This window comes from Malaclemys terrapin, chromosome 3, assembly GCF_027887155.1.
Source record: "Malaclemys terrapin pileata isolate rMalTer1 chromosome 3, rMalTer1.hap1, whole genome shotgun sequence".
Classification (NCBI taxonomy): Eukaryota; Metazoa; Chordata; order Testudines; family Emydidae; genus Malaclemys; species Malaclemys terrapin.
The window spans coordinates 139,869,906-139,890,001 of NC_071507.1; the positions used below are offsets into that span (position 1 = coordinate 139,869,906).

A 20,096-nucleotide genomic window follows, 5' to 3' on the forward strand; every position below is an offset into this window, starting at 1 on the left:
TAAAATAAGTGAAGAAATGCTATTAACACTACATATCTCTTAATCTTTTAATTTAGGGCCCAGGTATTTTGAACCGAGCAGTTTTCTCCAAGTGCCTCTTTGAAATTCTAACTAGCAGCAGCAAGACAAGCCAGTGGGATGCGAGTGGCCTTCCTGTTCTGTCGTCATCCCATGTGATATTGGGAGAGTGGATGGAGAGAGCACAACAGCTTCAAGAAGTCAACACAGTTTTGTGGACCAACATGTCTGTTTCTTCCATGGCAGAATTTAGGTACTATTGAGGTCCTTCCTCTACACATCTTTTACCTAAACCAGCAATATTACAGAACCTTGTACTCCCCAGGATGCCAATATCTTTTTATTCTTATTCCTTCAGGTGTACAGATTCCAGAATCCAAGATGTAATGTTATGTCGACAGCTCTTGGCTCTGAAGGATCTGGTTCCAGTAGACCTGCAAGAGGAATATTCACAGTGTTGTGATAAACTCTCCTCCAAGGACCCTGTGGCCTTTCAATACATTCTCAAAGTACTTAAGGATGTCGCTAGTCAGGAGATACTGCCAAAAGAAGTCCTCTGTCTCTTGCTGACCTGCTTGCAACAGTTCTTTGGGGAAGGAGAAGGAATTCAGGACCTATCAGAGACAGCTCGGCAAGGTAGCCTCTGGGTGAATATGGGTTTGGTGCAGATCCAGATTTGGCTTCCACAGACTAGGTTTGATCCTGCAGTGAAAAGAGAATACAAACTCAAGTATGCCAAGGAGGAGGTGAGTGTGGCGTTTCTATCCCTTTTTTAAAACTGACTCCTACTTTAGAATACAGCATTTGTGGCTGAAATTAATTTTAATTATACACAGGTGAATGCTGCAAAAGCATGAGCTCCATATTATAGTATCATTATTAGATTATTCAGTCATGTTTTCTTAAATCTCCTGAAAGGTGTACTTTGTGTGCTACCTAAAAGAAAACCATAAAATTGTTTAAATTGTTCTTTACTAGTTACACCACCTGCAGTGTAAATGGAAGACACTGAATCTGTCAGCGCAATTACATACAGGAAAAGATCTTGAAGATGAAGCAATTATCAGTTTCACTCATCCCCATATCAGGTAATGGGAGAAGAACTTAACTATTTTGTTGATGATTGGGAGAGGCCAGCGATATTCTTTGGGAGTCTCACCTGCTTACGTGGTTTGGATTTCTTCCATTGCATTGTAATGTTGTTTGTATTGCTTTTTTAGAAATAATTTTGTGTTTGTATAGTTCAGTGGTCCCCAAACTTTCGAGGGTCGCGTCCCCCCTCACCCCGCCTGCGCCTCTTCCCCCTCTCCCCTCCCCACCCCCCCCCCCCCCCCCGAGCTGGGGCCAGGAGTGGGGCTGTTGCTCCCAGGACAGGATGTGGGGACGGGACGTGGACAGGGGTAAGGGGCTTGAGGCTGGGGCTGTAGCTGGGGGTGGTCATGAGGCCGGGAGCAAGGCTGGGAACAAAGCCACGGCCAGGGAGTGAGACTGGGGGCAAGATCGGAGCCACAGCTGGGCCGTGGTGGGGACTGGCAGCCGGCCCCTGTCCGAGTGCGGAGTCGGGGCCACGGCTGGGGGTGGGGCTGGAGCAGAGCTGCAGGTGGGATGGGGCTGGGTGGTGCTCCCTCCCTGCCCTCCTTGGGGGCTGGCCCAGGCCCACTGCCCCCTCCCCCCCATCCCCCAAATGTTCCTCCGTGCCCCCCTAGGGAGGCGTGCCCCACAGTTTGGAGATCTCTGGTATAGTTGATTCCGGGACAAAGACTTGCATATCAGGATAGTAAAGGCATGTAGAGAAACTATTTAGTGGAGCAAAAATGCCTGACTTAAGCTGGTGATCGCTCATGGTGGGTCACTGTGTCTGGGAGGTCTGATTCCCAGCAGACTTGCACTAGCTCAGTTCAAACTAGCATGCTAAAAATAAGTGTCTGAGCCCATCCAACCCCCCGGTGGCCAAGCTCAGATGGCTAGCCCAAGCTGCCACCCATATTGCAACGTCCACACTGCAAGCTAGCACAAGTCTGTCTACCCACACTAGGAATCACACTTCCCAGATGGAGTGTAGACATACAACTTATGTCTAGACACGCCCTTAGGGTATGTCTTTAACTACACTGGTATAATTTAAGTAGTACAACCCCCGAGTGTGGATGCAGTTATACCAATATAAAGATGCCGTATACCTCTATATGGGAAGAGGAATAAGTTATGCCAGTGTGAGGAACCTTTATACTGGTGTGAAGCACTCTGATACTCCTAGAATTTGTGTTTCTTAAGCTGAGGAACTGGGGAAGAAATTTTAATGGGCAAGAGGCAACTCTCCTTTTGCACTTTTTTGGAGTCTTCTGTACGCAAGAGATTGGATCAAACTCCAGCATGCAGTCGTTGTTAACAGTGGAAAATTGTGAACAAGAGTTCCTGATCTCATTTCAGCACACGCAGATTGCTTTGACAATTTGTTATTAGAAGTTAGAATTAGAGCCAGTTCTAAATGGCTGAGCTTCATAAGGCACTTTCAGTAGTGCTGTCTGTTAGGAAATATCGCATTGCATAGGTGATACATAGACTGTAGTCTTATTGTGCACCCTAATGGGATACTTATGTTTATAATATGCTTCTAAAATTGGTCAATATTTTTATTTCCTAATAGATTTCTACCCCAAAGAATTCAACAGCTGAAGGAACAAATAGGAAATCTTTCCAGAAAACAGGCCTTCAGACCCCAAGTCCCCCCATATGACTGCTTATACCAGGAGGTTCACCAATATGTCACCAGCATTGCACAAATTTCCACAGTCCAGGATCTCTTAGCCCGCCTTCTACAGTTCCTTCGTGGAAATAGGCCCAAGTCGCTCCAGGCAGCACAGAACATGCTAAGCGAAGAAGCATCCTGGCAGCAATCTCACCATCAATTTAGAAAACACTTGGCAGAAGAATATGCTTTGTACCCTGATGCTGTCACCCCACTGCAAGCTGCCATTTTACAGCTGCAGCATGGCATGAGACTAGTGGCCTCTGAAGTTTATACAACACTCAACAGTATTGTCTGTCCAGCCAAACTTGACACCCTTGTTACTTCTTTGTTGGCATTTCCTTCTGTTAGTCCCACCTTCCCCACTTACCTTGCACATGCGGATACTTTATGCTCAGTGCAATCTATGAACATCCTCTGTGGCCTTAAAAAGTTATCTCTGAAACGCTCTGAAGGAGAGTTTGGTGAAGGGGTTCAGAGTTCATACCTGACTCAGGAACAGCTGCTAGTGAATGCCTTATTGTATCTTCGATGCCATGTATTGTCAAAGGGAGAGCTGGACCAGAAATCTCTGCAGCTTTTCAGGCATCTGTGTCAGGTAAAGTCTCCTGAGTAAATGGAATAAATATTTCTAAAAGCCAAATGCCAGAGGTACAGTGTAGCTTTGCTTTCAACAGTGATGCCTAGATATGGGTCTCTCCTGCTGAACCAGAATAACCTTCCAGAGTAACACAACATTCCATACTCTGTCAAAAGCAACAGTAGCAATTTTTTCATAGAATTAAAAATGGTACTTATGTTTGTTTCACTATGGTTCAGATATATTCAGACATAACACCAAATCCTACCAAACTTACTCCATGAAAAACTACCTTTCATTTCAGTGGGGGGGGGAGGAGGGGTTTCCTCTGAAAAGGGATTCAGTAAGGACTATAGGTAGGGTGCTATCAAATTCACGGTCCATTCTGGTCAATTTCATAGCCACAGGATTTGAAAATAAGTCAATTTCACATTTTCAGATGTTCACATTTGAAATCTCACTGTGTTGTAATCGTGGGAGTCCTGACCCAAATGGGGGTGGAGTTGGGGGCTTGCAAAACTGTTGTAGGAGGGTTGTGGGATTGCCATCCTTACTGCTGTGCTGCCTTCAGAGCCGCAGAGCTTCCTGCAGCCAGAGGAGTCTCGTGGAGGTGGGTCCTATCTCCCCCATGCTGCTGGGAGCGCTCTAGCTGGAGGCTCCTAGCTGCTAGTCCTGGCCAGCGGAGGATTAGCACATGGGCCCACGGGCCCTGGCCAATTTGAGGACCCCCTGGAAAAATGGATGCCCCAAGCCCTGGCAGAAGCCGCAGGGTGGGAGCCCTGGCAGGAGTTGAAGCCCCAAGCCTGGGCGCCTTGAGCCCCGATAGAGCCGTGGGGCGGAAGCCACAAGCCTGACTCCTGGCTGGGATGGGGAGGAACAGAACTTGCTTTTCCCTTGCACGGCTGCTCTCCTGGGGAGATCAGACCCACCTCCAGATACCTCCCACAGCTGCAGGAAGCTCTGGGGCTGTTTCTGCACTGCTTCTGGAGGTGGCTCTGATCTACCCGCCCCGGCGGACCAGGGGAAGAGTAAGTCCTATCCCTCCCCAGCCTACCTGTGACTAGCAGCTGGAGTCCGGGGCAGAATAGGAGCCCCCGGCTGGGGCACCTCCAGCCCTGCCCTGCCCTTTCCCTCTAAGAGCTAGATTTCATGGAGGGGGGCTGATTTTTTATGGCCTGTGACATGTTTTTCATGGCGGTGAATTTGGTAGGGCCCTAACTATAGGATTTGGCCCATGTTTGCATGATCTTTTTCATACAGTTGTCATAGGTGTGGTGTTCCAGGAATTTACAAGTGAAATGTTACTGCAGTGTTCACTCAGCATGGTTTGGACACACGCAGGGCCGGCTCCAGCTTTTTTGCCACCCCAAGCAGTGAAGGAAAAAAAAAAAAAAAGAAAAACCCAATTGAGCTGCCGCCAAAGTGCCACCGAAGAGGAAGAGAGTGAGTGAAGGATCTGCCGCCAATTGCCGCCGAAGACTGAAGTGGAGCGATTGAGTTGCTGCTGCCGAATTGCCACCGCAGACCGGGACATGCCACCTCAACAACGGACGGACTGCCACCCCTTTCTTTTGGCCGCCCCAGGCACCTGCTTCCTTTGCTGGTGCCTGGAGCCGGCCCTAGACACACGTAATAATATTGCATACTGTGAAAAACAAAGACATTGCCTCAGTGCTGAGGCAAGTGGGGTTTGTGTGTGTGTGTTATAATTTCTGAAGAATTCTCACAGTTTTCTGGTTTCTCAGGCAATTATAAACGAATGGGATGAACAGGAGCGCTGCACCCAGGAGCAGGAGGAGCAAGAAAGCCGTCTGTACAGATACAGGAGTAAGAGCCATGGAACGGGGCGAAGTGAGGAAGAGGAGGAAGAGAGAGAATTTAGGAGGAGATTCCCTCTATATGAGAAGGTAGAAGAATAATATTTTATGGAAAGATGCATTGTACAGTTTTAAAAAACTAACTTCTTTCATAGGGAGAAATGAATCAGTTTCTCTCTTCTCCAGGAGAAGAATGTGAGAAGGATTTTGAGATAATGGCGCACTCTGTGTGTACTGTTAAAAAATTTTTGTTCTTTTTAGTTTGTGGACAGTCGTCTTTGGATTTAATGGCCAGGTCTACACATTCAGCGCTGCAGCGGCGCAGCTGTACTGATTCAGCTGTGCTGCTGCAGTGCATCTGGTGAAGATGCTGTGTGCCGACAGGAGAGAGCTCTCCTGTCAACATAATAAAACCACCTCCATGAACATCAGAAGCTCTGTTGGCTAGAGAAGCTTATGTCAGTGTAACTTATGTTGCTTTGGGGGCTGGTTTATTCGCATAATAACACATAATTCTGAGGGACATAAGTTATGCCGACATAGGCTGTAGTGTAGACTTAGCCAATGTCTACTGTTGTTCAGATGAATAAACTTTATAGGCAGTTCCTAAATGTAGTAAGAACACTTATCATGCAATAGTAAGATGCTAGAACTTGATGGTGATCTGGTAAAACCTGCTGAAGCTGAAGGGTCTGCCAAAGAGAATACCTCCTATTTCCCCTCTTAAAAGAAATTGTTTGAAGTCACCAGATTATGCACTTAGCTAGCCTGTGTAACTATGTTCTTACTGTTTCTCTCTTCCTCTTCTCTCTCATTGGGCGTGTCTTCACACTGGAGTTGATGTAGCTTAGGTCGACTTACCCCGGTGTCTTCACTGTGCTGCGTCAATGGGAGACGCTCTCCAGTCGACTTCCTGTACTCTTCTCGGGGAGCAGGAGTACTGGGGTCAACCAGAAAGCGCTCTTCCATCAGTTTAGCGGGTCTTGTCTAGACCTGCTGCCCCTGTGAAGACAAGCCCATTGTTATGGTCACTTGTCTCTTTTTTAGATTGGACAGTAAACATTGCTACCTGTGCCTAGCACAGGGGACCTTTGGTTACTAGTACAATACAAATAGTAAATGTAGCATACAGGCAGGGTAAAGTTAACTATTATTTTAATGTGACTTACAGGACTTTGAAGATATCACAGCTCAGGCAAGTCTAGAGGAAAAAATGGAAAATGAAGATGACTCAGAGGATTTAGTAGCCACTGAAATAACTCTCTTATCCCAGAGTTCAATGCAAACAGTGATGATGATTCATCAGCAGTTGTGCCTAAACTTCGCACGGTCCCTGTGGTATCAACAGAGCCTGCCCCCACTTCAAGCTAAACATTATTTCAGTGCATTTCTTTCCTGCTATCAGACTGGTGCTTCTCTAGTGGCACATTTCTATCCCTTGATAGGTAAGGCTGTTAGTCGTACTTCAGGCATACCATTTTAATTCTTAAGGTTGTTGTTCATGCTTAAGCTTTACCTGCAGTTGTTTCAGATTAAATATACTTTGTCTTAGACCAATGTTTACCTGGCATTGTCTAAGATGCTAACCATGCCTCTGCCCTGAAAAGTGATCACTTAAAAATGGCACCTTCTAATAGACCTGTTCCCTGTGTGTATTCAGAATCATATCTTCTGAATTCTTTGTCAGATTTTTACAGCCTTTTTTCATTCCACATTTCAGCCATGTGGAGCCAATTAGAAAGAGTGAGCTGGATCCTATTCCGTCTGTGATTCAGAACTGTTGACATTCCAATCTCTTGCATCTGTGTAGCCCTGTTAAAGACAGTGGGGTTTCACAGATTTCTCTGTGGGTTTAATTTGGATTGGAAAGCCTTTAATTACCAGAGGAAGGAAGAAAGAAAACCTAGCTTGATTTTTCCTTTCCTAAACTGAGTTTGCGGGGCTAGAAATAAAGGGGTGGGGCGGGGGAGGACATGGACTTTACTTGCAAATTGAACATGTTTGATATGGAAATAATTATAACAATAATACATGACTCTCCAGGATATGATCTTAATCACTTCTCAGAGTAGAACTGCTTACTTACCTGCCACTCTGTCCATTCAACCACAAACCATTTTTGGAGCATGCTGTAGATCAGGCTAACTTATTGCTGTTCAGAGATCTGGTAAAACAACCGACCTGAATTTTTAAGCCTTTTCCTTCTGCATTCACACTTTATTGCTTCATACTTTAAACATTCTCATACTTGAAAAATATACAATGTCTTAAGGTTTTGAATAATGTTCTAGGCATACAAAGAAACATGTAGGTTTCTGGTGAATGAAAAAGTGATCACAAAATGTATGAGTTCTTCTTTTTTGGCTTCTTAGGTGCTGAAATGAATGATTATCTTCTTGGTAGCCAGCTTTTAGTTGGCACACTTCTCCACAATACACTTTTTGAGGAAGTGACTTCAGATCTCATCATACAACAAGATGGCCCGTATGACTTTTACCAGCACCCAAATATTCAGCAAGTTCGACAATGCCAGCCTGTACTTGATAACTTCACTAAAGAAGTAAACAGGTTACTGCAAGAATGGCCTGAACACCCTGCACTCATGCAGGTGAGAGCATTACAGTAAACTTTCAAGGTAAATGGGTGTGGGCGGGGGTGTCTGTGTAATGCACCCCAGTGTGTGTGTGTTTGTATATACACATCAGAATCTAATTATTTAGTTGTTATGAAATAATTATTTTTTACAGTAATAATATAGTAATATCCTGGTAAATTAAGATAATTTTGTAGCTTGTTAGCTACCTGTCAGCAACATGATCCAATTGCATAACATTGATAAGTTTGCTTATGTAAACACATATGCTATCTTCAATTCAAATGTAAAGGTAATATGCTGTGTTTTACAGATCCCAAACACTCAAAGTTCATTCTAATGACTTGTAAGACAATGTTTTTTCATTATAAGCTCATTTAAGGCTCCAGGTTTTCCAGAGTAACTTCTATTCAACAGTGAGGGTCTTCTCCTTTCTCTAATGCTTCACTTTGGTAGGATTTGATGCGACTCCCTCTGGAGCTAGTCCATTCTGTTCACTGAAGAGTGATGCGAAGTGCCATAAGCACTAATGTTGGCTGAAGCTCTTATATTTGGGCCGTGTGTAATGCTTTTATGTGTTGTGTAATATTGGCTTTCCCTGGTCTAAATCCTAAAATGGAGAGGCCATTTTAAAATAAAAAGGTTTTCTCTTTTCCAAAGAAGGGGAGCACTCATGTTGTTTGAATGTAGATTAGCTCAAACTCAAGTGTTGCATGTGGGTTGACCAACTACCCTGAGTTGGAAACTCCATCTGTCACTTATGTATTTCTTGTTGCAGCTATTGGTTGTGATGGACAGAATCCGTAGCTTCCCACTCTCCAGTCCTCTCTCAAAGTTCCTGAATGGCTTAGAGATTTTGCTTGCAAAGTCACAGGTAAGAGGGGAAAGGAAACCATTTTAATTTCTCAAGTTAATAGCTCACCTGCAAGTAAAATCGTTGGCTGTGGCAAGAGACAGTGACCTAAGTGTTGGTTCTATAATAAAACCAACATAGAGCTTTTTGTGAAATCCAGTGCTAGTCACAAATACATGGGACATGAGCCTGTGTGGTAAGGGAGGGGGAATGTTCGGTCATGCTTAATGCCTCTTTCTCTCATGCGAGTTCTCGTCTTCCATAAAGAGGAATTTCTCTCTTTCAGGACTGGGAGGAGAATGCAAGTCGAGCTTTGTCTTTGTGGAGACATCTTGATTTGGTCACTCAGTTGATCATCCAGTGGCGTAGACTGGAGTTAAAGTAAGAATTGTCAGTTCCCTACTGTTTGTCATTTCTTTCTTGAGTGTCATGCACCATTGTCTCCATATCTTAAGCTCTTAGTTTTAATGCAGTGTCTTCAGAAGCCTGAATGTGGATCATGTTCTCCTATTGTCTGCCACCATGCTAGTCAGGGTTGTTGCCTTGAGTGCCACATTGTTGTCGGTTGGGGGTTGTTTGGTGTTTGCTCAGCCATTCTGGGGAACAGGGTGGTCAAAAAATATTTCCAGCCCTGACTGGCAAAATACCTAAGCCCTGATGCCAGTGATGGCATTGGTTGTTCTTCTTCAGGTGGTAGTGAACTTAAGTTGGGAACTTAAGTGGTTAGTTTTGCCTGTTATGTAATCTCTTACTTACACACTCAGTTTTCTGCTTGAAAATAATCCTAATTTTGACAGAGATAAGGAATAACAAATGTTCACCCTACTTTAGAGTCTTAAGTATATAAATAATTACCTTGCTTTCCCTCCCCCACCTGTTTCCAGCTGCTGGTCGGTTAGTCTGGACAATACTATGAAGCGGCACACAGAAAAATCCACAAAGCACTGGTTCTCAATCCATCAGATGATTGAAAAGTACATGCAAGAGCAAACTGAGGGGAGCACAGAAGGTAACTATTGTCCTGCTAAGAATGTATAATACAGCTCCATCAATTAAGGGTGCACAGTTAAGCACTTAAACAGAAAATACCACACAACCTTAATTCCTGCTCCCTTTGGTGAATGTGCTATAATAATGTACATGTTCACATACTTACTGTTACTCAAATACAATGTGTATTGCATATTTATTTCTGCCACTTAAGTACACATCTCATAGGAATGTGTACTCCACTCTCTAGTACAGGCACCTTCCCAGTTCTGCTGCTGCTAAAATGCCTGTGATAAATGACCGGTTAGAAATAGAACTTCAGCAATCATATATCACACTAAGTGGTATTTTTAAGCTGGGGGGTCTGCGGGAGGGAGTCTTTCTCTACAGCCACAGAAGGCACGTTGAGCTCATAACCTGAGTTCTCTTCTGCACACCATACAAAGTGCCCTCTGGCTCTGCACACTTCAGTTATTTCATCACATAGCATGCACAGCAACTGTCCTCAGATGTCTACTTTACAGGCTTAGTGTAAAACAGCTGCACATGCTCAGCATGCAATTCTCTAAAGCTGCAAAAGTAACTTCCTCTGCAGCAGGGAAGGACTCCCCTCCTTAAAGAGGGATATTTTCATGCCGAATTTACCATTCAAGCTCAGCTGTATTGATTCTAGGACTGTTCAAAACAAGCTCTTGATTTTTTTTCAGTCAGAAAAGTGGTTTTGCTTCTCCCTACCGCCACCCCACATACTCTCCCGATACTGGTTCCATTAAGCCACTATCCTTAGCACTTTCAAATTTGTCTGAGACCCACCCTTGCTATGAAGCTTACAAGGAACTGAACAATTGATGATCTCTAGATTGTGAGGTAGTCTGGGATGGTTGAGAATTATTTTATTCATAAAGATTAAAAATAAAAAATGATTTGGAACCATCAAGTTGTGCATGTACCTGGCCTCTGCAATCATATGAACTCATTACCACTCAGCTTCCTCTTTCCCTTCTATTGTTGTGGCTTGTTTCAAATTAGAATGCAAGTTTTTTCAGGACAGCGAATATCTCTCCCTGGGTTCATACAGAAAGTAGGGCTGTCAAGCGATTTAAAAGATTAATCAAAATGAATCACATTGTTAAACAATAGAATACCATTTATTTAAATATTGTTGGATGTTGTCTACATTTTGAAATATATTAATTTCAATTATAACACAAAATATAAAGTGTACAGTGCTCACTTTATATTTATTTGTATTACAAATATTTGCACTGTAAAAACACAAAAGAAATAGTATTTTTAAATTCACCAGTACAAATACTGTAGTGCAATCTCTTTATAATGAAAGTTGAATTTACAAATGTAGAATTATGTAAAAAAAAAAAAAAGCATTCAAAAATAAAATAATGTAAAATTTTAGAGCCTACAAATCCACTCAATTTGTCTTCTTGTTCAGCCAGTCGCTCAGACAAACAAGTTTGTTTACATTTACAGGAGATAATGCTGCCCGCTTCTTATTTACAGCGTCACCTGAAAGTGAGAACACGCATTCGCATGGCACTGTTTTAACCGGCGTCGCAACATATTTATGTGCCAGATGTACTAAAGATTCATATGTCCCTTCATGCTTCAACCACCATTCCAGGGGGCATGTGTCCATGCTGATGACGGGTTCTGCTCGATAACAATCCAAAGCATGTTCATGTTCATCATCTGAGTCAGATGCCACCAGCAGAAGGTTGATTTTCTTTTTTGGTGGTTCGGGTTCTGTAGTTTCTGCATCGGATTGCTGCTCTTTTAAGACTTCTGAAAGCATGCTCCGCAAGCATTGTCCCTCTCAGATTTTGGAAGGCACTTCAGATTCTTAAACCTTGGGTCGAGTGCTGTAGCTATCTTTAGAAATCTCACATTGGTACCTTCTTTGCGTTTTCTCAAATCTGCGGTGAAAGTGTTCTTAAAATGAACATGTGCTGTGTCATCAGCCGAAACTGCTATATCATGAAATATATGCAGAATGTGGGTAAAACAGAGCAGGTAACATACAATTCTCTCCCAAGCAGTTCATTCACAAATGTAATTAGCGCATATTTTTTTAACGAGTGTCATCAGCATGGAAGCATGTTCTCTGGAATGGTGGCCGAAGCATGAAGGGGCATACAAATGGTTAGAATATATGGCACATGAATACCTTGTAATGTCGGCTAGAAAAGTGTCATGCAAATGCCTGTTCTCACTTTCTGGTGACGTAAATAAGAGGGCAGCATATCTCCCATAAATGTAAACAAACTTATTTGTCTTGGCGATTGGCTGAACAAGAAATAGGACTGAGTGGACTTGTAGGCTCTAACATTTTACATTGTTTTGTTTTTGAGTACAGTTATATGACAAACAAAAATCTACATTTGTAAGTTGCACTTTCACGACAGAGATTATACTACAGTACTTGTATGAGGTGAATTGAAAAATACTATTTATTTTATCATTTTTACAGTGCAAATATTTATAATAAAAAATAATATACCCTTTGGTTTCAGTTGCAACACAGAATACAATATATACGAAAATGTAGAAAAACATCCAAAATATTTAATAAATTTCAACTGGTATACTATTGTTTAAAAGTGCGATTAAACCTACAATTAATCGCGATTAATTTTTTTAATCGTGATTCCCTTTTTTGAGTTAATCGTGTGAGTTAACTGCAATTAATCGACAGCCCTAACAGAAACTAGCCTGAGGAAGCCAGATCCTGATTTGGACTCTCTCACAATACGGATTGTAGCAGGCAAATTAAAATGTTCAGTTGGAATTTTCTTTTTTCTTCCTTAAAATCCCACCCTGATGAAATCACAGAAACCAATGAGCAGCTGAGCTTAACAGTGCTGGTCCACACACTGCAAGCTTTTATTGAAGGATCTACCTTGGGGGAATTTCATACACGACTTCAAGCACTGTTGGTTTTTCACTGTCATGTCCTGCTAATGCCTCAAGTAGAAGGAAAGGGTAAGTACTTTTTTATCATTTGTAAATGGGGCTATAACTTGCTCTTTAGAGCAATAAACTATCCAGTTTCCAGTGTCTGGAATCATGATTACAAGAGTCCACAGGTGCAATATACAGCTCACTTACAGTAGTGCCTGCTGCCCTGCTTTCATAGCGTTTCTATCTGTATTGCTGGGTTTCATGAATCCAAAGAAATGGATGTTGATAGTGAAGAAAATGTTATCTTTGAAAGAAGCTTGTTGTTACAGCTCTGTTCTCTTCCAGACATGCTGTGCAGCATTCTTTGGAACCTATACAATTATTACAAGCAGTTTGCAGAATGTGTACAGGCCAGGATAACTGAACTTCGTCAGCCTATAGAAAAAGAACTTAAGGTAAGAATAGAAGCTTTCCTCAGACAATGGGCTGAATTGTCCAAAGGAACAGTGAAGCAGGTGTCATTGTTTGAACTGTACTGAATAGTTCTACTGGTTACTGAAATTCCTATGGAAGCCTTCCTCACACTCCACCTTGTGTGAAAATTAGCTGTGTGGGAGGGTTGGTTGCAGTTTTTGTCTGGAGTTAGTCAGTTCCACTTAACCAGAGAGATTACTGCAGAGTGATGAGGCCCATATGGATCTAACCACGTTGTCTGTGCAACGCTTCAAGCACAAATGTGTACACTGGCAGAAGGTGAACATGAATGCCTTGCTATTTGGGGCTGTCAGCTCATCTTAACACATCCTTTTTTTTTTTGTGATTGCTTCTAAATGCAAATACTGCATTGTGGTTTTTAAGGAATATTTCATTAGCAGTTTGTCTTCTATTACAGGCATTTGTGAAAATTTCTAAATGGAATGATGTCAGCTTCTGGGCTATAAAACAGTCAGTGGAGAAGACACACAGGTAACATGGAAATTTCGGAAGAAAGGGACCATTTTGGGATCCAGTGTGGTAGACTGTATATGCACATATTGTATTTCTAACTTCCTGCTAGTTGGATTCTTTGCAGCACTGAGCTTGTTACATCACTGGGGTTTCATTTGTACCATAGAACCATGTCTGCTCTCAGAAGATAAGAAAACTTCAAGAAAAGAACGTTTGATAATCTTGTGTTTTTCTGTGGTGATTAGGACCCTCTTTAAATTCATGAAGAAGTTTGAATCTGTTCTGAAGGAGCCCTGTCGACCTGCGCTGGTTGAGAGTGATAAAGAAGAAGCGCTAGACTGCTTGGAGAGGCAGGAAGAGTCTGAGAACAAAGAGACTAAAGTTCAAAGGTTAAACAGCATACTAAGAAAAACTTTGTCTGCTAGAACAGATGCTGCCCAGGTATCTGCACTTCTTATTCTAATTACAAGCAGGATATGTTCTGCATTCTGATTTGAATGTCAATTTTGTTTTTATATGACTTTCTGCACAAGTCAATGCCAAAAGTCTCTTCTTTGGGTGTTGTCAAAGTTTTTTTAAAGTACACCTCTACCCCGATATAACACGAATTCGGATATAACGCGGTAAAGCACCTCTCTGGGGGGGGTGGGGCTGCACGCTCCAGCAGATCAAAGCAAGTTCGATATAACGTGGTTTCACCTATAATGCGGTAAGATTTTTTGGCTCCTGAGGACAGCATTATATCGGGGTAGAGGTGTATATCTTTTGTGTTTCAGTTGTGATTTGTGTGATAAAATGGTGGGTCAAGAGGGAGGGAATGCAATGAATATGCTTAGCGTCAGTATTGCACAGTAAGCTTTGCAATGCAGAGTAATCTATATTCAAGTTAAGATCTGTTAGTGTATGTGTACATTATCTCCAGGTACTCAGGCATTGGCTGTGGTGGTCTTTTACCTACCTAGTCAATACAATAACAGTGACAGGGAAGATGGCTTATTTTGCCTTTCTGTCTGAAAGGGCTATGGTATTAAGTGAGGAGGAGGAGGATTTCTGATTCAAATAAATTGATAACTCTTAGCCTTCCTGGATTCAGCTCTAAATTCTATTAGCATATAATCCAGCCAAGAGGGGAAGTTATCCAGTTTACATTCTGAAACAAATTCATGTTCCCATTGAAGTATTAGTGTTTTAAGGGTTAATAAATTTATATAATAAATACATAAAATTAATAAATAAAATCTTACTGAAATTCCCGAGAATATTAGCTTGGATAAAATTGGCTCAGATATTCCCATTTTGCAGTTTCCTGGATTCTGTTTGATTTCTTCACACTGGGAGAGTGTTTGATTTTTTTTTTTTTTTTTTTTCTCTCTGTCCTTGCATTTTTACTTCTGTATGGCAATCTGAGAGGGGATCTGATACAATTCTAACGTGGTCACTTTTACGTTATTGTATTCCTTGCAATAGAAGCATATACTGTTGCCGATTATCAACTATTAGCTCGTTTTACGAGTTTAATGATGCAGATAATTCTGTCCTGGAAAGAATGAAACAACCACAGCAAGCGATAAGCGAGTTGAGAAAGCCCTGAGGAATAACTGTTAACCAGCCCAGGGGATAACTCCGGACACTCTGTGGTTTATAATTATGCTACTTTGTAGTTAACTATTAGCCTCCATCTGAGTATCTTTAAAGCTGTTTGCAGATACCAATTAAACCTTTCAGTCTTTCAGTGTGGGGGTAAATAAGTATGGTTATCCCTGTCTTGTGGATTGAGAAACTGAGATTTATATTGCTACTTACCCCAAGTGTTGGTGTGGACAAAACGTGAAATTGAACTCAGTATTTTGATTAAGCCACAAGACTTTTGAATTATATGCTGACTAGATATAAAATGTTTTGGGTTTCAGCTGTATGTGGAGCTTTAGTATTGGTTTACAGCAAGTTGCTATGATGAAGGCTAAGATTTTGTCATGGATATTTTTAGTAAAAATCACAGACTGGTCACAGGCAATAAAAAAAAATTAATGAAAGCCTGTGACCTGTCCCTGACTTTTACTAAAAGTAACTGACACAATGGGGCTGAGCTGGGAGGGTGGGGCAAGGGGCCATGGCCCTCCCAGTTTTGAAAGTGAATGGGCGTGGCCGCCTGCGCCTCCTCCCTCCCCCCCACTCCCAAGGCCCTACCCCCCATCCGGGCTGGAAGCTGGAGCCCGGTCCAGGTAAGAGAAGCCCAGGGAGCCTGGGCAGCTGTGGGGAGCCACATGCTCCACCTGCCCAAGGTGGGAGAGCCCAAGAGCAGCCCCCAGCCTGTGTCCTGGATCCCCTTCCAGGGCAGGTGGAGGGTCCGTGGCCCCTTAACAGCTGCCTGGGTGGCTCTTACCATGACCCGGCTGTTTGGCTCCTGAGGCCCTTCCCCCAGGCCAAGCTGGAGCCAGGTCAGGTTAAGAGCTGCGTGGGCAGCTGTGGGGAGGTGTGGACCCTGTACCTGCCCTGGGCTGGGGACACAGGCCGGGGGCTGCTCTCGGGCCCCCCGCCCAGGGCAGGTGGAGGGGACCAGGCTCCCCAGCCCAGCTCTAGCCTGGGTGGGGCCTTGGGGGGAAGAGGAGGGGAAGGGGTGGGGCTACAGAGGCGGTGAGCCTAGTGACCCCCCAACTTTTAGGAAGAATCCATTGTTCCTGGAACCCTGGGCATGGAAGGGGAGTCCAGCACCCACTGCCACTGCGGCTGACAGCTCTGGGGTCCCCCCAGCACCCACAGTGGCTGGGAGCTGCAAGGGCCCTCACCCCCTATGGTGGCTCAGAGCTCCAGGACCAGTGGCTCAGAATTAGGGTCCCCCCTGCCACCTGCGACAACTGAGACTTCTGAAGCCAGTGGCTTGGAGCTCTGGGTCTCCGGTGGCTGAAAGCTTCAAGTTTCCCCACCACCCACAATGGCTCAGAGCTCTGGGGGTCCCCACCGCCTATGGTAGCTGAGGGGCCCCCATCACCCTCAGGGCTCCAGGGCCCCGGCTGGCTGACAGCTCCAGCCATGCCACCCCGGGGTTGAAGTGGAAAATGTTACGGAAGATACAGATTCTGTGACATAATCTTAGCCTTAGCTATGATCCACGTGGAGCTGTAGGTTGATATGGATGCTGATTTCTTCCATTTTCACAGACTGTGCTCTCAGAAGAATGCTATGGTGGAGTTATGTTTGATACAGAATCTCTTCAGTGTCGTTTGCCCAAGCTCACAAAACGAATGAAGATGTTGTGTGCAACTCTTATGAAGAAGAACTCATTTCTAGACCGGGTGGAGAGTCTTGAGCAGTTTACAGGGGAGTATTGGAAACACATGACTACCTGACCAAAAAAAATCTAAGAGCATTTTCTTAATCAGCTATGTATATAGATCCTTTCCATAATTAGTTTATGCATGTTGAGGTTCCAAGTCTCTCTCCTTCTACTGTCTCCCATACAGGTGAGATCATTGTCTCTGTGCTTGAACTGCAGAATTTAACAGTTAATCAGGCTGCAGATAAGGAAAAGCAGAAGTCAGAGGTCAAACATATTCTTATGCAGAAACAACGGGCCTTATCAGATCTCTTCAAAAGCCTTACTAAAACAGGTGAGATTTACTTTAAATGTGATTGGGTTAAAAATTCAGAAGATGTAGGATAGAATACTTTTGCTAATAAACACACACATTGAGTGATACCAGTTTCTTTCTCCAAATTGAGGCATAGTGCATATTGTTTTCATGAGCATGTAAACCTGTATTGAACTGTAGGTCAATATTTTGGTGTCAGTCAGGATTATTAGAACAGTCTTTCCATTCAATTGTGTTGCATTACAATATGCAATATGATCTCTATTTCAAAGCATTTATTTAGAATATTTAGCGAGGGGCCACTGTCCTAATTTAGAAGTGGGAGGGGACTCCGTAGCTCATATCCATTCACTGATTCAAAGCTAATGTGAAATGAGTTGGTGATTCCAGTCTCATCCCTAGTGAACAAGGGTCTACATTTCAGTGGCTAGTATTGGTAGAGAAGCTAAGGAAGGAATGGATATGAAGGCTGAACTGCTTGCCTGGGGAACAAGGGTTCTTGTCCCTTAAGAACAAGCTAAGGCATGTTAGAAAGGCAGTGTAGGAAGTTTTAAAGATAAATGGAGAGCTCCAAAGCTACTGGTCCAGCACTGTTTCCATTCTTGTCATATTGACTCATTTTCATAAGCTGTCCTGGGTCACTGAAATTATCAAAATGTGTAACCTCCACACAAGCAAATACTTCTCAGTGCTTCTCTGCGGCCTCTCTTAGCTTGGTCGTTTGTTTTACTGGCCCTCAGGCCCCAGCAGCCTTCTCAGCAACTTCCTGAAGCTTTTTTAAATCTCAGCTTTTCCCCAGCCTTACATCCTACCCAAGTCTCTCTTGCCCATCTCTTGGCTGAGTAACTGTGTTTACAGTAAGTGACTTTATAGACTGACTGGTAGAAGCTGATTGCCCAGTTTAATGGCCTGACACTTTAGGCTTTTTTGCCTTACATGTGACTGTGTGGTAAACTTTAAATACTTTGTAATAGGCCACAATGGATGGCTGTTGTCAACATTTTCTTTAAACCTTTTCTTTTTCCCCTGTCTCTATTCTGCCAATCTTTAGCCAGAAACATAGGTTTGCAAGTCACAGTGTAGCTAACTCTTGTGTATTTTATCATGAGTCTTATATTATTTGGTGTCTCTTTTTAAAGCCCCAGCTTCTGGAGGCATGTGGTTAGGTGAGATTCTCAACTTTCATTTAAAAAAAGTTAAGTTCCTAAGCCTTATAGTTGCAGAGAGAACCTTGAAAGTGTGACCCTATTGAGTCACTAAAGTGCGCTGTAAAGGCTCAGGTCAGAAGGCAAGTGAAAAGCATTAAATGTATTATTTTTAAAATCTCATGATTACTTTCTGAGGGGCTTGACTCATGACTTTTTTGTGTTGGCAATACTTGAGAGAGAGCATTTTTCAGGGCATGTTGTGTAAGTAGTTCCCAAAATACCAAGATCAATTTTATTTAGATGGCCATATACATGAATGGCTCTAAGTGGAATGTGTCCCCATAGATGGACTTCCTGCTTTTGATAGTGGTCTCTGATAACTCTAGTTTGAAATAGATACTTTGCAAGAAGGTTTCTGGTCAATGGATGTAATGTTGTAGGCAGGTGGTGGTGTCTGGTAGCTAGGGCACTGGACTGGGCATCACACATGGGTTCTATTTCTGCCTCTACCACTGCAACTCCATGGGAATTTAACCTTTCTGTGCTTTAGTTTCCTCACGTAAGATGGGGAAAGTGCTGCATGCTTGCTGCTGTGGTTATTCTCCATTTTGTTTGAGAACTTGGTGTATGCTGTTGTGACTTGAATTTATTTGATGCTATTATATAATACTTATTTGATTATAAAAATTATATTCACAAGTGCTTTGAAAGTACTATTTAAGTTGGCTTGTGTGAAAGCAACATTACACTTAACCCAGTTCAAAACAACTGCTAGAACAGGGTGAAGACTGATTTCTCTTTGTCCCTGGTTTTATTTGACACTTCAGTTTTTGCCTTTCAGATGCATGTTTTTTGGTTTGCTTCTGCCATGTCTTACTACTCTTCCCATTTTCAAATCACCCCTAAGGTTAATGTATACTTGTCTTCATTCAGTACTTTCCTGTGTGTTTCTCCATCATGATCTTGAATTAGCTACTAATGTATGGTTGCCTAAAGGGCTGTTGGCCTCAGAAATATCTGAAACCTTTTGTGTGTGTTAGCATAATTAGTACTGACTAGGTCTCATACTGTATATCAAAGTACCAGAGCATGAAGACATGATATAAGTGTTTTTTAATGTCTTTCCAGGTTTGTCATATCGAAAAGGCCTTGCTTGGTCTCGTTCAAAAGACCCTCAGGATATGCTTTGTCTGCACCCCTTGGATTTACACAGTGCACTAGCCCTAGTCAACTGCACACATGAATTGGATGCTAAGTACGTACTTTTGGATTGTAATATTAACTGTCAACATAACTTACTAAATGAAATGCATCTGGAATGACTTGTTCTGCCTAGTCTTTCTGGATTATTTTTAGGGTTTTTTTCTTACATCTATGAATTACTTTTACTTTAACTATATGGTCAGTAAACCACTGAAAATGTTATTCTTATTGTAGTACCACCTACGATTTTACTATAACTAAAAACACTTGAGGGGAAAATATTTTTCAATCAAAATGGAAGCAGAAAAACACTTTAACTTTTTTTAACGAATGTTTAGGAATCTAGAACCATAGGAATTCCTTTTCCAGATCAAACCAGTGGTCCATCTAGTCTAGTTTCCTGTCTCCAACAAATGTATGAGAGGAAGATGCAAGGTCTCCAAAGCAGGGAGTTATGGATTAACCTGCCCATAGGGAAGCATTTTTCGTAAACCCCTCAGTCAGACGTAGTCTTATGCCCTGAAGCATGAGGGTTTATATCCCTTCCAAATGTAGAGGTTTGTTTATCATTTTACTTTCTCAACAACAAAATAAGGACAAAGAGTTCTGTACTGGAATCTAGACTAAGGGTATGTCTACACTGACACTTCGTCGGCAAAACTTTTATCGTTCAGGGGTGTTTAAAACCCCT

At 42.7% G+C, this 20,096-nt stretch overlaps 1 protein-coding gene across 2 annotated transcripts in view; it reads left to right on the plus strand.

The window, feature by feature from the left end:
- The window catches only part of MDN1 (midasin AAA ATPase 1), a 187,992-nt gene that overhangs the window by 124,641 nt on the left and 43,255 nt on the right, over positions 1–20,096 (plus strand). For both annotated transcript variants that reach the window (XM_054022038.1, XM_054022040.1), the window contains exons 60-76: positions 57–271; positions 377–764; positions 997–1,106; positions 2,666–3,365; positions 5,093–5,254; positions 6,336–6,609; positions 7,537–7,772; positions 8,536–8,631; positions 8,897–8,991; positions 9,495–9,619; positions 12,448–12,597; positions 12,862–12,971; positions 13,409–13,482; positions 13,710–13,905; positions 16,623–16,777; positions 16,921–17,072; positions 19,331–19,457. In XM_054022038.1, coding sequence (XP_053878013.1) covers positions 57–271; positions 377–764; positions 997–1,106; positions 2,666–3,365; positions 5,093–5,254; positions 6,336–6,609; positions 7,537–7,772; positions 8,536–8,631; positions 8,897–8,991; positions 9,495–9,619; positions 12,448–12,597; positions 12,862–12,971; positions 13,409–13,482; positions 13,710–13,905; positions 16,623–16,777; positions 16,921–17,072; positions 19,331–19,457 — 3,365 coding nt within the window. The remainder of the gene's footprint in view (positions 1–56; positions 272–376; positions 765–996; positions 1,107–2,665; positions 3,366–5,092; positions 5,255–6,335; positions 6,610–7,536; positions 7,773–8,535; positions 8,632–8,896; positions 8,992–9,494; positions 9,620–12,447; positions 12,598–12,861; positions 12,972–13,408; positions 13,483–13,709; positions 13,906–16,622; positions 16,778–16,920; positions 17,073–19,330; positions 19,458–20,096) is intronic.